The following is a 14,335-nucleotide window of genomic DNA, read 5'->3' as shown; positions in this document are numbered from 1 at the left end:
CTTCCCCGATCATGAGGCTCATGCAAACTCGAGGGTCGTGATGTAGATCTTCTCCTCGGGCTCGACATGCTGAAGGCACACCAAGCATGCATTGACCTTGAAAAATCTGTGCTGCGTATCCAAGGGCGCGAAGTAAGCTTCCTCTCTGAACACGAGCTCCCCGAGAAAGCACGGATGATCGAGTCTGGAGTGGACGATCCCGGTGCGTCTACCGCGGGCTCTTCCGGTAGCGCTCCACAACCTGCACAACCGAGTGGTGGTAGGAATGCTAGGACTAGCAGTTCGTCGTTCCCAGGTGGAGGAAACACGCTGGGTTCGGCGCCTACGCCACGTGCACCGACACGTCCCGCCGCTGCCCAGTCACGACACCCAGATTCTGCTATCGAGCTGATCATGGGACTTGGCGTATCACGGGAGGTGGCGATCAGCATGTTAGATGCGGCGGGTGGGAATGTGGATGCCGCTGCAAGTTTGTTGTTCTAAGTCCTAGGGTGGGCGGGAATTCTTGCAATGATGAGGAGACATTAATATTCTTGAATGTTGGAAAAATGTATGATGTGATGGATCATATCTACCGGTTCGTTTCGGCGAGAAGCATCAAAGAGAACTTCGTGGCCCGGGAGAACTTCCAATGCCCGTCGAACTTGATTTAAGATAATTGGAATCGGAATAACAACGCTAGGAATCGACGTTGTATCAATCAAAGCATCGTGTTAACTTGTTGCTTGTCCTAGTCGATGAACAACGTTGAGAGGAGGGATTTTAAAGCATCCTGAAGAACAAGGAAGACTCGAAGGTTGGTTTTGATCATCAACTGCACCACAGGGATTCAAGGGCGCAACGTATCTCAGGTGATATAATCACTCGATTCATAGTCCTCGGTACGCGCTCGCACAAACTAGCGGCAGCATTTCGACTCATACCCAGTCTGGTTTTCGGCGGATCATCTCAGTGTCACTTGAACAACTTCAAATGCAAGCTCGATAACAGATATATGATTGATATAGAACAAAACTGTATACGCGGTGTTACAACAACTGGATCATGTGCAAGTAGCGCTGGAAATATTGATTTAGTAACTATGAGGGATGGTCAAAGCTAAGAACTCACACATCTCGGCATTTCCACCATTGTTCTCCATGTGCCATGCGACTCAAATCAATCTCTTGCCCACTGGGTATCACAAATGCAGTCCCAGGAGAATAAAATGGTCGTTCTCGGGATGCAGGTGGTACCCAGAAAAGCAGCCGACGATTGGCTCCTACCATCCATCCATCAGTTTCCAGCGAGACATGAACTGCCTGCGAGGCATCAACTTCCTGCGAGACGTAATCTTCCGAGGAATCTTCTTCCGAAGAGGCGTCATTTTCCAGCCAAACAGAGGTGGAATTAAGATCATGATGAGAGGTGCCCTTGAGCAGCTCAGCAGGGTCCTGCAATGCATGGTGCAAGCTTGATGCGAAGCAAATGGCGCGATTGCAAGGTGTGGTAGGACGTCTATCTGAAGAGAATGCGGGGGAGTGGATCTCAGCGTGCTCCTGGAATTGCTGCCCTGTCGCTGCATTCAACAGCCGGACAGTGGAATCTTCTGAACCAGACACGATGCGAGTGCCATCGGGGGAGAACGAGACTGACCAAACCGAAGAAGTGTGCCCTCGGAAGGGCTCACCCAATGGCAGCCCCGTCGCTGCATCCCACAGCCGGACAGTGGAATCCCAAGAACCAGACACGATGCGAGTGCCATCGGGGGAGAACGAGACTGACTGAACCGAATGAGTGTGCCCTCGGAAGGGCTCACCCAATGGCAGCCCCGTCGCTGCATCCCACAGCCGGACAGTGGAATCCGAAGAACCAGACACGATGCGAGTGCCATCGGGGGAGAACGAGACTGACCAAACCCGATCAGTGTGCCCTCGGAAGGGCTCACCCAATGGCAGCCCCGTCGCTGCATCCCACAGCCGGATAGTGGAATCCCAAGAACCAGACACGATGCGAGTGCCATCGGGGGAGAACGAGACTGACGAAACCGGATCAGTGTGCCCTCGGAAGGGCTCACCCAATGGCAGCCCCGTCGCTGCATCCCACAGCCGGACAGTGGAATCTGAAGAACCAGACACGATGCGAGTGCCATCGGGGGAGAACGAGACTGACTGAACCGAATGAGTGTGCCCTCGGAAGGGCTCACCCAATGGCAGCCCCGTCGCTGCATCCCACAGCCGGACAGTGGAATCTTCTGAACCAGACACGATGCGAGTGCCATCGGGGGAGAACGAGACTGAGTAAACCGAATCAGTGTGCCCTCGGAAGGGCTCACCCAATGGCAGCCCCGTCGCTGCATCCCACAGCCGGACAGTGGAATCTCTTGAACCAGACACGATGCGAGTGCCATCGGGGGAGAACGAGACTGAGTAAACCGAATCAGTGTGCCCTCGGAAGGGCTCACCCAATGGCAGCCCCGTCGCTGCATCCCACAGCCGGACAGTGGAATCCGAAGAACCAGACACGATGCGAGTGCCATCGGGGGAGAACGAGACTGACAAAACCTCTTCAGTGTGCCCTCGGAAGGGCTCACCCAATGGCAGCCCCGTCGCTGCATCCCACAGCCGGACAGTGGAATCCAAAGAACCAGACACGATGCGAGTGCCATCGGGGGAGAACGAGACTGACCAAACCTCTTCAGTGTGCCCTCGGAAGGGCTCACCCAATGGCAGCCCCGTCGCTGCATCCCACAGCCGGACAGTGGAATCTGAAGAACCAGACACGATGCGAGTGCCATCGGGGGAGAACGAGACTGACCTAACCGAATTAGTGTGCCCTCGGAAGGGCTCACCCAATGGCAGCCCCGTCGCTGCATCCCACAGCCGGACAGTGGAATCTGAAGAACCAGACACGATGCGAGTGCCATCGGGGGAGAACGAGACTGAGTAAACCGAATGAGTGTGCCCTCGGAAGGGCTCACCCAATGGCAGCCCCGTCGCTGCATCCCACAGCCGGACAGTGGAATCTCTTGAACCAGACACGATGCGAGTGCCATCGGGGGAGAACGAGACTGAGTAAACCGAATCAGTGTGCCCTCGGAAGGGCTCACCCAATGGCAGCCCCGTCGCTGCATCCCACAGCCGGACAGTGGAATCATCTGAACCAGACACGATGCGAGTGCCATCGGGGGAGAACGAGACTGACCTAACCGAATCAGTGTGCCCTCGGAAGGGCTCACCCAATGGCAGCCCCGTCGCTGCATCCCACAGCCGGACAGTGGAATCTGAAGAACCAGACACGATGCGAGTGCCATCGGGGGAGAACGAGGCTGACAAAACCGAACGAGTGTGCCCACTGATCACGGTCTGAATGACAGGCCAGTTCGCAAGACGTCCATGCATCAGACGGAGAGTGTTGGGAAATCTTTCAGTAAACCATGGAGCTATGGTGGACTTGATGGGCGAAAATGGCAGCGCTGATACATACAGATGCGGGGTGCTGTGCGAAATCATCCCACCAAAAACTTGGACGAATCTCTGCACATCCGTTGCAGTGGACAACACGTCTTCGTATCCGGTTTGGCCCTGTGTTCGCGCGTAAGTATTTCCCCTGACACCACCAGATGACTGTGTTCTCACCTTCAGCCACTTGGAAATGATTGGAAGCACGGCAACTGCAACGCCGAGTTCGTTGAGAAGGCCGAGTGCTTCAATCCAGAAGAGTAGCCGCTCGTTGTTGAAGAATGTTCTTATTTCCTTTCCGAGCTCCGTGTCGAAGTCCGATTCTCGTGCGTGCCTAGCCCAAAATCGACAGGAATAGGATAGATGCGAGGGAATACATGTTGCGACTCGATCTGGCAGTTCGGTGTCTTCGCTATTGGGAAGGTACGAAGACTTTAAATTACACATGTTGAAGCGAAGGTTGTCTTCCATCACACGAAGTGACGCAAAAGCAAGATTGCGTTGCGAGTTCGCCATCTCCACGAAAAAGTCTTTGCTGGATTTATCTGTCAGGAATTCGCGGAAGGATGCGTGAAGGGGTCGGATGGGGCTAGATGAGTTGGTGGTACCGCTCAGCAGGGATCCCATATCTGCCACCACGAGTTCCACCTCGTAACGCTCGCTTTCGTCTGGGAAATGGCTCCGCATGGCATTCAGGGCATCTAATGGGAGGGGTTCGGCTGAGCCAAGTATTTGTCCCATCACGGAATGAAACCTTGCCAGCGCTCGCTGATACTCGATTGATGTGCTGTCTTCCCCCATGTTTTCTCCTAAAATAAACCTATACATGCCATACAACAACTTTTTCCGCTCTCCATGATCGTGGGACACGACAGCGTTAAAGCGTTCAATTGTGCGTGAGTAACCAGAGGGCTTTTGGATGTATTCGCATGCAAGACGTGCCCACTCGAATAGTCCATCTGCTTTGTCAGCGAGGACTGCGAACTCTTTGTCCCCAAGACCAGACAACTTTTTCAGCTCGTGAGATACAAAAGAACAGATGTCTCTCTTCGAGACTTCCTCTGGAATTTTGTCCATGGATAACGGTTGAATATGTGGAGCATCCCGAAATTCAGAATTGATATCCTGAAGCGGGCGAGACGTGACGAGAATCCGGAAGTTGGATGGGAGTTCGGTGATTTTGGGAACACCTTCGCCCTCCAGTGTACCGGCAAGTATGCGGAGAAGGTTGCGCCGTGTCTCGACTCCACCGCTCTCATCCAACGCTTCGATCACAATCAAGACAGGCCCCACAGTCGACCCTGAAAACTTCTTTAGCGGTTCCATAAAAAGCTTCTGCCACTGCTGGATGATATCCGCCGTGTTCTTGAGCGCATTTGCATTTTCGACTGCATTCGCCAATGCTCGTTTGATCTCCGGATCACGGTCCGCGAGGTCACGAGCGATGGTGGAGAACACTTTTTTATGACGCTCGTCGGTTTTAAGATCCCGGTCGAAGCAGAAACACGAGCCAAGTCCTCCCGAGTTGTTGAACCAGTTAGCTATTGTGTGAGCGATGGCTGATTTGCCCGTGCCTGCAGGGCCAGATAGCCACAGCACACGCTGAGCAGTATCTCTACTGTCGTTGATCCATTCAGTGATCTGGGAGAGAATGCCCGTGCGTGTCCCTGGCAGGCATTGTTTCGTGGTATTTAGTCCCGCGCCCGCTGCGTAAGGCATACCGCTGAGATCCAGTTTCTCACCCAGTTCGTCACCTGAAGGGGTATGAGTGGATGCATAGTCAGAAGTACGTCCAAATTCTTACTCGTATACCGGACAAGATCGGCTATGTCCCGAATAGCTTGATCCCGAAATTGTTGCATAAGCTTTTCCAAAGCGTTGTTGTACTGTGCAATCAGATCATCCGTCCCCGAGACAGCATTTTCCACGAGTCTCTTCACTGTGGTAGTGGTATAAGATTCACAATATGCGGAGTGCAATAGCTCGATAACTTACAAAAGTTCTTTTTCTTCGAGTAGTCCCTGATGAAACGCGCACACTCTAGAGTCTGCTGGGCGATCCGTCCAGCGATATTGCGCTGGGATGGGATCTGGCTAAGAGTATCCTTTTGCGACATGAAGAGGTAAACTTCTCCTAATTTCTCGAGAAGAGATTGTACCGATTGGTCGCGTTCTGCTTGAGCGATAATAATCTGCATAGAGTCAACAACTGCTGAACAAGGAGGGCAAGACTACACGTACTTTGGATGCAGCAGACAGCAGACCCAGCACCATCTTTGCATAAGGATGTACCTATGCAACTTAATTAGCTCGCTTCCAACATAAGAGAGTGGCACATACATCCGCAAGTTCCGCAATGACAGTGTCGAAGATTTTGAGTGATTGAAGATATGCGGTCTGGAAATCGTCTACGGCATCGAGACCTGCTGGGCCATCCTTGGCTGCGGATGCCACAGATTTTACAGGTTTCCCGAGTAGTCCCATACCTTCTATACCCTCACCGGCAGCTTGAAGTGCGGCATCAACTGATTGGGGATCAGGAATTTCTTCCACACCAGAAGAGCCGTCAACAACCTAGACGACCACCAGAATAATTAGAGATGAAAACCATATTGGTTGGCCTAAGTACCTTCGAGGCAGGTTCTCCAGACGCTCCTTGGTTCACAGAGTCACCGGGATTCCCAGGTGTGGTGGGCTTATCACCATCGGAAGGATGCAGACGAGACGCATCCTTGGTGGACCTCAGACAAGTTCAAGATGAAAACAATGACTACTTACCTCAGTATTCTGATTCGATGAAACACCTTCATGATCTGCGTCCTGGACAGCAGGGATTTGGTGGCGGGAACGCTTGAAGGGTTTCTGCACAATATGAGCAATATTCTAGCTCCCCAAGGATTCAGGTCGACGTACAGAGACTTTTTTAATCACATTCTTCTTAAATTTCCGGAGGGCCCGACAGAATCTGCCACGGGGCTGGTTCTGGATGAAGGATGCGTCAGAGGCCGCAATGATAATGTTGTTAGCGCTCGTCGACAGTGATCTCACGAGAGCACGTACCGAGCTATCAGCAGGAGTTGCTTCTCTGGATGGAGGGGAGGCCTCTGGAGGAGGTTCCGGTCTGTGGTCTTCAGTCATTGCGAAGGGTGAAAGATTGTTATCAGGCTGAGGGAAATGGATACGAGTTGAATTATATGGAGGGGACGGTAGAACCAGAATTTAAATAACAAGCAGCCGCACAGCTTTGACGTCCACAAGCCTCAAGGCAGCGCTAATCATTCAAGTTGATCTATATTATATTAATTGGGCATTGCAGGAGCGTGGGCACTGGGTGGTGCAAACGCTAAGGAAACTTCAGGATCGTTTATCATGGAACAAGGGTGCGGGCTGGTGCGGGTAAGTTACTTGTGAAATAGATAAATGGCACAACGAAAGCCATCACAATCGTCAGGATGAACTTGTATGGAGGCTATAGGGCTAAACTACTAGTGGTGTCTGTGTACAACGCCACACTGAGCGCTAGCCGAGTCGCCCTTTGCCCTGTACTTCTTCAAAATCACCTTGTTTGCACTATGAACGTTTCGAAGCCGATCGATAGAAGTACATCACCCGGCCACTTGCTTTCCCGAGGACAACTTGAACTCGGACTTCGTTAATGCACTTCTGACTGGCACCACCGATCGATCCTGTCCATTTCATGTATCCTTTCCCGATTTTCTCACAGATAGCAAGCAGAGTGGCGTCAACACGTATCGCGTTCACAAGGTCTCTTGCAGTCGTAGAGCACATTCAACATACACAAACTACCCAGCCCTTACCAAAATTTCCAACCTGCATGAACGAGGCAAACATCAAATCACCATCGAGCTACTGACCATCTGTGAAAAGCAGTTTTTCACTTGCACTTCGCTGAGGTGGTTTGAGCATCCTTCAATTACGAACGCTCACTATTCTGGTTGGACGTGCCGAGTCTGCTCAAGGCCATTAACACGGCGGTTGGCTCACTGTCATATGTGATCGAGTGAGTCAAGCCTCGTGCCAGAGCCCTCAGTTGTTCAGATGTGAACCAGCTCCACCCTGCAGAATGCAAAGATATCTCGGACCACGCTGCAGATCCCCAGAGATCCATCCGTTCTATTTCCTTCAGCACCCCTTATCTGCGCTGCCGTTGGAGTCGTGACTCGTGCATCTCCACAAAGTTCGTAAATCCATTTCCTTCAATCAATTTTGGCCACAATTTGTGATGACCAATGATTCAGCAGGTGATGCGTGCAAATTCCAGTGTCCCATGCCCTGCGATGGCAAGCGCATCGTTGCGGGGTTATATTGAGGTATCATCCAGGTTTGGGATGCTGAGGTCGGCGAGCGTCTCTGGCTTCTTCTGGTGGGGCTGCTGCGGCCACCTCTCCAGGGACACCAGTCATATGTCACCTCTGTTACATTTTCACCGGATGGCTAGCGCATCGTGTCGCTGTCATATGACCACACCATGCGGCTGTGGGATGTTGAGACTGGCGAGACGTCGACGGTTGTCAGTTCTGTTGCAGTTCCGTCAGGTGAGATCGACATCGTGTCTGGATCTCGATCCATCCACACAATGCACAAGCCATGACCTAGAACACCCCATACGTTTTCCCCTGCACCCGGGGCATGCTCTTGTTGATATTGCTGCGCTTCTCGACGAAATCACTGCTCCAACACAAGATACATTGGAGGATTCGGCAATATGGGTTGTATTGGACCGGAGGACAGGCTTCTCTTTTGGGTCTCGTCAAACTACAATACCCTGCGGTACCCTCTGGGGATGCGGTGGGTTGTCCCAGCACTCAACCCTCCACTCGATCTCAGCCATATGGCCCACCGATTATCGTGGGAGTCTTGTTATGGAGGGCGCATTCATGTTCGACATGCTTAGGAATGAGTACAAGCTTCGTTGTAAAGCACCTTAGTTATTGCCACACTTGCGAGCACCTTTGAACTGTAACTTCTCGTAGAGACGGTAATTTATCTAACATGCTAGTCTTATATGTTGGATCATTACTCGCAGACTCCGATAAAATGATGATGCACAGAGTTGTTGTCTACCAAAGGAAAGTACAGGTGTTGGGTATCGTGGCATAGGTATTGACGCGTTACTGCACCCAGGAAGGTCACTCATGATATGAATCGAGGATATGGAGCAGAGCACACTTGCAACTCATGCAAGAATACTAGTTGCTCCGTTTTTGCCACATCCCTTCCTAATGTTGTTGTGCGCTTTGATGTTGTCTTCAAGTTGGCGTCGAGGAGTGAACTACTGTCAATCCAAGGATGACACGCGCTGCTGGAGGCCGACGGCAAGGAGATTTGGATGTATGATCAACGGCGAATCTGCTGAATGGGATGCTAGACAATTGAATAGACGGTATTAGCGCCACAGGGAGAGGACCGAGTTGGAAAATGTTGAAAGGACGCTGAGTCGTGGCGTAGGCGAATGGGTATGCTTACCAATCTCTGGAGGTCGAATCCGGGTTGTGCTGCGCCAGTCTGTGCTAACGAGAAGGGAAGAGATCCAGCATACGAGAGAAAATGCGCAAGTCGCGCCTGCGTGTTTTGGGTGCGGACAGACTACAGGACTAGAGTAAATGCAGCGTGTGCTATGAGGAAAATAAGCATATCAGTCTAAAAACCAAAGGTCTGAGGGGGGTGGACCGTGAGGAGGCCACAGGACACGTCGAGAGCCAATGAAACAGGCATCAGAACGGGAAGAGGGCGACGGACACAACCAAAACGAAGAGGATGATGGACGAGACTGAAAAGACAGAGAACTATAAATCCTGAATGTTGCTGCATGAAGAGCAAGTAAGAAATTGGGTCCAAGGAGCTCTGCATGGAGAGGTGCAATGTGTTCCAATAAACGCGAAGGAATCTGAGGACCAGCGGCCTATGGCTTTGACAACGTGCGGAGACATATTGCGGAGAAGAAGTGTAGTTGTCCCGCCAATGCAGAAACAATGGTGTGAGATGCGAGGTAGGCTATGCACCGCCAAGACAGAGTTGCAGACCAGAAGGAACTTGTGCTTGGTGAGAGAAATGAGCCCACCACTGCAAGTGTCATAAGAAAAAAGGTGAGTAGAGGTGAGGCCTCGAGAACTGCAGAGCGGCTTGCTGCAAAAGAGAGAGGCGATGGGATCTGAGGAACCCAGCCGGCGGCCCAGAAAGATGTGCCACCTGGTGACCTTGATCCAGGAGAGGTGGAAGCATCAGGGAGTCGACGAGAGACCACGAAAGAGGGAGTGGGACAAAATTTGGGAGAGAAGGGGGATTGGTGGCGAGGACTCGAACTCGTCCAAATGTCCATGTCCCTAGAAGATGGCGTCGGCATAAGTGGGCACACATGCATGAAGGGGGGTGCCATACATCAATAGAAGCATATAGTGACTGACGTGCCATAAGCACAAGTTGAGGCCTGGCGTGACCGGGCCTTCAGGAGATCTTGGGACTCGGATTCACAAGAACAAATAGCGCTGGCACTGGCAGCTGGAGAAAATGCCGTAATTATCTTGGGGTAAACTTTCACTACTGTCAATTCTGAATCTGAGATGCGTCCCATGTTCCCACATCATTCGAGCGTGTTCTCGTCCACGATGATCATTCATACTAGTATCGATCAGCACAGGATTGTCGGAATACAAATTCGCCTGAAAGCCGATCATAGGAATCACGTTCACTTTCTCTCTTGATCATATCTGCATTACTCCCAGTTAGTACAGCACCCACAATTCAAACTTGTTCCGATCCCTTGAGACTCTAGCTTCCGCTTACTCTCTGGTTTCGAGCCAAAACAATACTGATAGACAGCGAACGTGGCAATGGTGCAGTTGATGTTCGTGACGGTTCTAGGACAGTCTCATGCTGTTGTCATCGACCCTGACATGGAGCTTGAGAACGTGATGGCTTTGCTAGAGGCAGAGGTGAGTCGCTTGTTATCTATCATCCAGCCCTAACTAATACATGCCATAGAAATGCTGGGACTAGCAGTCCGTCGTTCCCAGGTGGAGGAAACACGCTGGGTTCGGCGCCTACGCCACGTGCACCGACACGTCCCGCCGCTGCCCAGTCACGACACCCAGATTCTGCTGTCGAGCTGATCATGGGACTTGGCGTATCACGGGAGGTGGCGATCAGCATGTTAGATGCGGCGGGTGGGAATGTGGATGCCGCTGCAAGTTTGTTGTTCTAAGTCCTAGGGCGGGCGGGAATTCTTGCAATAATGAGGAGACGTTAATATCTTGGATCTTTGGGATTGCAAAATGTACGATGTGATGGATCATATCTACCGGTTCGTTTCCGCGAGAAGCATCTTAAAGAGAACTTCGTGGGCCTGGAAAACTTCCGATACCCGTCGAACTTGATTTGAGATAATTGGTACCGGAATAACAACACAAGGAATGGACGTTGTCTCAATCAAAGCATCATGTTAACTTGTTGCTTGTGTTCCGAGTCGATGGAAAACGGTGAGAGGAGGGATTTTAAAGATCCTGAAGAACAAGGAAGACTCGAAGGTCATCTCGGCGTCGATGGTCACCCAGGCTTTGAAGGGCTTTTATCATCGACTGCACGACAGGTATTCAAGGGCGTAACGTCTCTCAGGTAATATAATCACTTGATTCATAGTCCTGAGTATTACGCGCTCGCACAAACTAGCGATAGCACTTGGACTCATACCTAGTCTGGTTTTCGACGGATCATCTCAGCGTCACTTGATAACTTCAAATGCAAGCTCAATGGCAGATATATGATTGATATAGAACAAAACTGTATACGCGGTGTTACAACAACTGAATCATGTGCAAGTAGCGCTAAAAATATTGATTTAGTAATCATGAGGGACGGTCAAGGCTAAGAACTCACGCATTTCGACAATTCGACCAGTGTTCTCCATGAGCCATGCGACTCAAATCAAATTCTAGCCCACTGGTAGCCCATACGGTTTCAGGATAATAAAATGGTTCTCGTCGGGAAGCAAGTGGTACCCAGAAAAGCAGCCGACGATCGGCTCCTACCATCCATCCATCATCTTTCAGCACGACAGGGGTTGAATTAAGATCATGATGAGAGGTGCCCTTGAGCAGCTCAGCAGGGTCCTGCAGTGCATGGTCCAAGTTTGATGAGAAGCAAATGGCGCGATTGCAAGGTGTGGTGGGACGTCTATGCGAAGAGATTGCAGGGGAGTGGATCTCAGCGTGCTCCTGGAATTGCTGCCCTGTCGCTGCATTCAACAGCCGGACAATGGAATCTTCTGAACCAGACACGATGCGAGTGCCATCGGGGGAGAACGAGACTGACCAAACCGAACGAGTGTGCCCTCGGAAGGGCTCACCCAATGGCAGCCCCGTCGCTGCATCCCACAGCCGGACAGTGGAATCTTCTGAACCAGACACGATGCGAGTGCCATCGGGGGAGAACGAGACTGACCAAACCGAACGAGTGTGCCCTCGGAAGGGCTCACCCAATGGCAGCCCCGTCGCTGCATCCCACAGCCGGACAGTGGAATCTTCTGAACCAGACACGATGCGAGTGCCATCGGGGGAGAACGAGACTGACCAAACCGAACGAGTGTGCCCTCGGAAGGGCTCACCCAATGGCAGCCCCGTCGCTGCATCCCACAGCCGGACAGTGGAATCTTCTGAACCAGACACGATGCGAGTGCCATCGGGGGAGAACGAGACTGAGTAAACCGAATGAGTGTGCCCTCGGAAGGGCTCACCCAATGGCAGCCCCGTCGCTGCATCCCACAGCCGGACAGTGGAATCTTCTGAACCAGACACGATGCGAGTGCCATCGGGGGAGAACGAGACTGAGTAAACCGAATGAGTGTGCCCTCGGAAGGGCTCACCCAATGGCAGCCCCGTCGCTGCATCCCACAGCCGGACAGTGGAATCTCTTGAACCAGACACGATGCGAGTGCCATCGGGGGAGAACGAGACTGACGAAACCGAAGAAGTGTGCCCTCGGAAGGGCTCACCCAATGGCAGCCCCGTCGCTGCATCCCACAGCCGGACAGTGGAATCTCTTGAACCAGACACGATGCGAGTGCCATCGGGGGAGAACGAGACTGAGTAAACCGAATGAGTGTGCCCTCGGAAGGGCTCACCCAATGGCAGCCCCGTCGCTGCATCCCACAGCCGGACAGTGGAATCCCAAGAACCAGACACGATGCGAGTGCCATCGGGGGAGAACGAGACTGACCAAACCGAATGAGTGTGCCCTCGGAAGGGCTCACCCAATGGCAGCCCCGTCGCTGCATCCCACAGCCGGACAGTGGAATCTGAAGAACCAGACACGATGCGAGTGCCATCGGGGGAGAACGAGACTGACCAAACCCAATCAGTGTGCCCTCGGAAGGGCTCACCCAATGGCAGCCCCGTCGCTGCATCCCACAGCCGGACAGTGGAATCTCTTGAACCAGACACGATGCGAGTGCCATCGGGGGAGAACGAGACTGAGTGAACCGAATGAGTGTGCCCTCGGAAGGGCTCACCCAATGGCAGCCCCGTCGCTGCATCCCACAGCCGGACAGTGGAATCTCTTGAACCAGACACGATGCGAGTGCCATCGGGGGAGAACGAGACTGACCAAACCCAATCAGTGTGCCCTCGGAAGGGCTCACCCAATGGCAGCCCCGTCGCTGCATCCCACAGCCGGACAGTGGAATCTTCTGAACCAGACACAATGCGAGTGCCATCGGGGGAGAACGAGACTGAGTAAACCTCTTCAGTGTGCCCTCGGAAGGGCTCACCCAATGGCAGCCCCGTCGCTGCATCCCACAGCCGGACAGTGGAATCTCTTGAACCAGACACGATGCGAGTGCCATCGGGGGAGAACGAGACTGACAAAACCTCTTCAGTGTGCCCTCGGAAGGGCTCACCCAATGGCAGCCCCGTCGCTGCATCCCACAGCCGGACAGTGGAATCTGAAGAACCAGACACGATGCGAGTGCCATCGGGGGAGAACGAGGCTGACCAAACGAAACCAGTGTGCCCACTGATCACGGTCTGAATGACAGGCCAGTTCGCAAGACGTCCATGCATCAGACGGAGAGTGTTGGGAAATCTTTCAGTAAACCATGGAGCTATGGTGGACTTGATGGGCGAAAATGGCAGCGCTGATACATACAGATGCGGGGTGCTGTGCGAAATCATCCCACCAAAAACTTGGACGAATCTCTGCACATCCGTTGCAGTGGACAACACGTCTTCGTATCCGGTTTGGCCCTGTGTTCGCGCGTAAGGATTTCCCCTGACACCACCAGATGACTGTGTTCTCACCTTCAGCCACTTGGAAATGATTGGAAGCACGGCAACTGCAACGCCGAGTTCGTTGAGAAGGCCGAGTGCTTCAATCCAGAAGAGTAGCCGCTCGTTGTTGAAGAATGTTCTTATTTCCTTTCCGAGCTCCGTGTCGAAGTCCGATTCTCGTGCGTGCCTAGCCCAAAATCGACAGGAATAGGATAGATGCGAGGGAAATACATGTTGCGACTCGATCTGGCAGTTCGGTGTCTTCGCTATTGGGAAGGTATGAAGACTTTAAATTACACATGTTGAAGCGAAGGTCATCTGCCATCACTCCAAGTGACGCAAAAGCAAGATTGCAATGCGAGTTCGACACCTCCACGAAAAAGTCTTTGCTGGATGATTTGTCTGTCAGGAATTCGCGGAAGGATGCATGAAGGGGTCGGATCGGGCTATATGAATTGGTGGTGCCGCTTAGCAGCGACCCCATATGTTCTACCACGTCTTCCACTTTGTAATGCTCCCTTTTGTCTGGAAAATGGCTCCGCATGGCATTCAGGGCACCTAAAGAGAGCGGTTCGGCTGAGCCGAGTATTTGTCCCATCACGGAACGAAAGCTCGT

General features: G+C 52.3%; 6 protein-coding genes across 6 annotated transcripts; 4 read left to right on the top strand and 2 right to left on the bottom strand.

Annotated features, from left to right (window-relative positions):
- Positions 1–251: 251 nt before the first annotated feature.
- On the top strand, positions 252–723 carry DFJ58DRAFT_759629 (uncharacterized protein; the record flags this gene model as incomplete). Its single annotated transcript, XM_041388359.1, has 1 exon — positions 252–723. A coding segment is annotated over one exon (228 nt), but the record flags the coding sequence as incomplete, so codon positions are not given.
- Positions 724–5,847: 5,124 nt separating this feature from the next.
- DFJ58DRAFT_836634 (uncharacterized protein) lies at positions 5,848–6,577 on the bottom strand (the record flags this gene model as incomplete). The annotated part of the gene is made up of 6 exons (XM_041392307.1): positions 5,848–5,880; positions 5,903–6,013; positions 6,069–6,170; positions 6,218–6,301; positions 6,353–6,421; positions 6,500–6,577. 6 exons carry the CDS (start codon positions 6,575–6,577, stop codon positions 5,848–5,850), a joined length of 477 nt encoding a protein of 158 aa, XP_041249989.1.
- Positions 6,578–7,458: 881 nt separating this feature from the next.
- DFJ58DRAFT_367164 (uncharacterized protein) lies at positions 7,459–8,487 on the top strand. Its single transcript, XM_041380062.1, has one exon. It carries the CDS (start codon positions 7,690–7,692, stop codon positions 8,386–8,388), a length of 699 nt encoding a protein of 232 aa, XP_041249988.1. The 5' UTR covers positions 7,459–7,689; the 3' UTR covers positions 8,389–8,487.
- A 56-nt stretch (positions 8,488–8,543) lies between these two features.
- DFJ58DRAFT_759600 (uncharacterized protein) lies at positions 8,544–9,017 on the top strand. The gene has a single exon (XM_041388358.1). The coding sequence runs from the start codon at positions 8,614–8,616 to the stop codon at positions 8,848–8,850; it is 237 nt and encodes a 78-aa protein (XP_041249987.1). The 5' UTR covers positions 8,544–8,613; the 3' UTR covers positions 8,851–9,017.
- DFJ58DRAFT_759598 (uncharacterized protein) lies at positions 8,997–9,950 on the bottom strand. Its single transcript, XM_041388357.1, has 3 exons — positions 9,839–9,950; positions 9,522–9,783; positions 8,997–9,498 (listed from the first exon to the last, which is right to left on the bottom strand). The coding sequence occupies exons 1-3, from the start codon at positions 9,850–9,852 to the stop codon at positions 9,247–9,249; spliced, it is 528 nt and encodes a 175-aa protein (XP_041249986.1). The 5' UTR covers positions 9,853–9,950; the 3' UTR covers positions 8,997–9,246.
- Positions 9,951–10,250: 300 nt separating this feature from the next.
- DFJ58DRAFT_367095 (uncharacterized protein) lies at positions 10,251–10,752 on the top strand. The gene is made up of 3 exons (XM_041380061.1): positions 10,251–10,392; positions 10,442–10,462; positions 10,528–10,752. Exons 2-3 carry the CDS (start codon positions 10,444–10,446, stop codon positions 10,659–10,661), a joined length of 153 nt encoding a protein of 50 aa, XP_041249985.1. The 5' UTR covers positions 10,251–10,392; positions 10,442–10,443; the 3' UTR covers positions 10,662–10,752.
- The last annotated feature ends 3,583 nt before the right edge of the window (positions 10,753–14,335 follow it).

Source organism: Suillus subalutaceus (genome assembly GCF_016647625.1).
Source record: "Suillus subalutaceus strain FC151 chromosome Unknown DFJ58scaffold_5, whole genome shotgun sequence".
Lineage (NCBI taxonomy): Eukaryota > Fungi > Basidiomycota > Agaricomycetes > Boletales > Suillaceae > Suillus > Suillus subalutaceus.
Note: the sequence above shows the minus strand (reverse complement) of the source record. Positions and strands in the feature narration are given on the sequence as shown.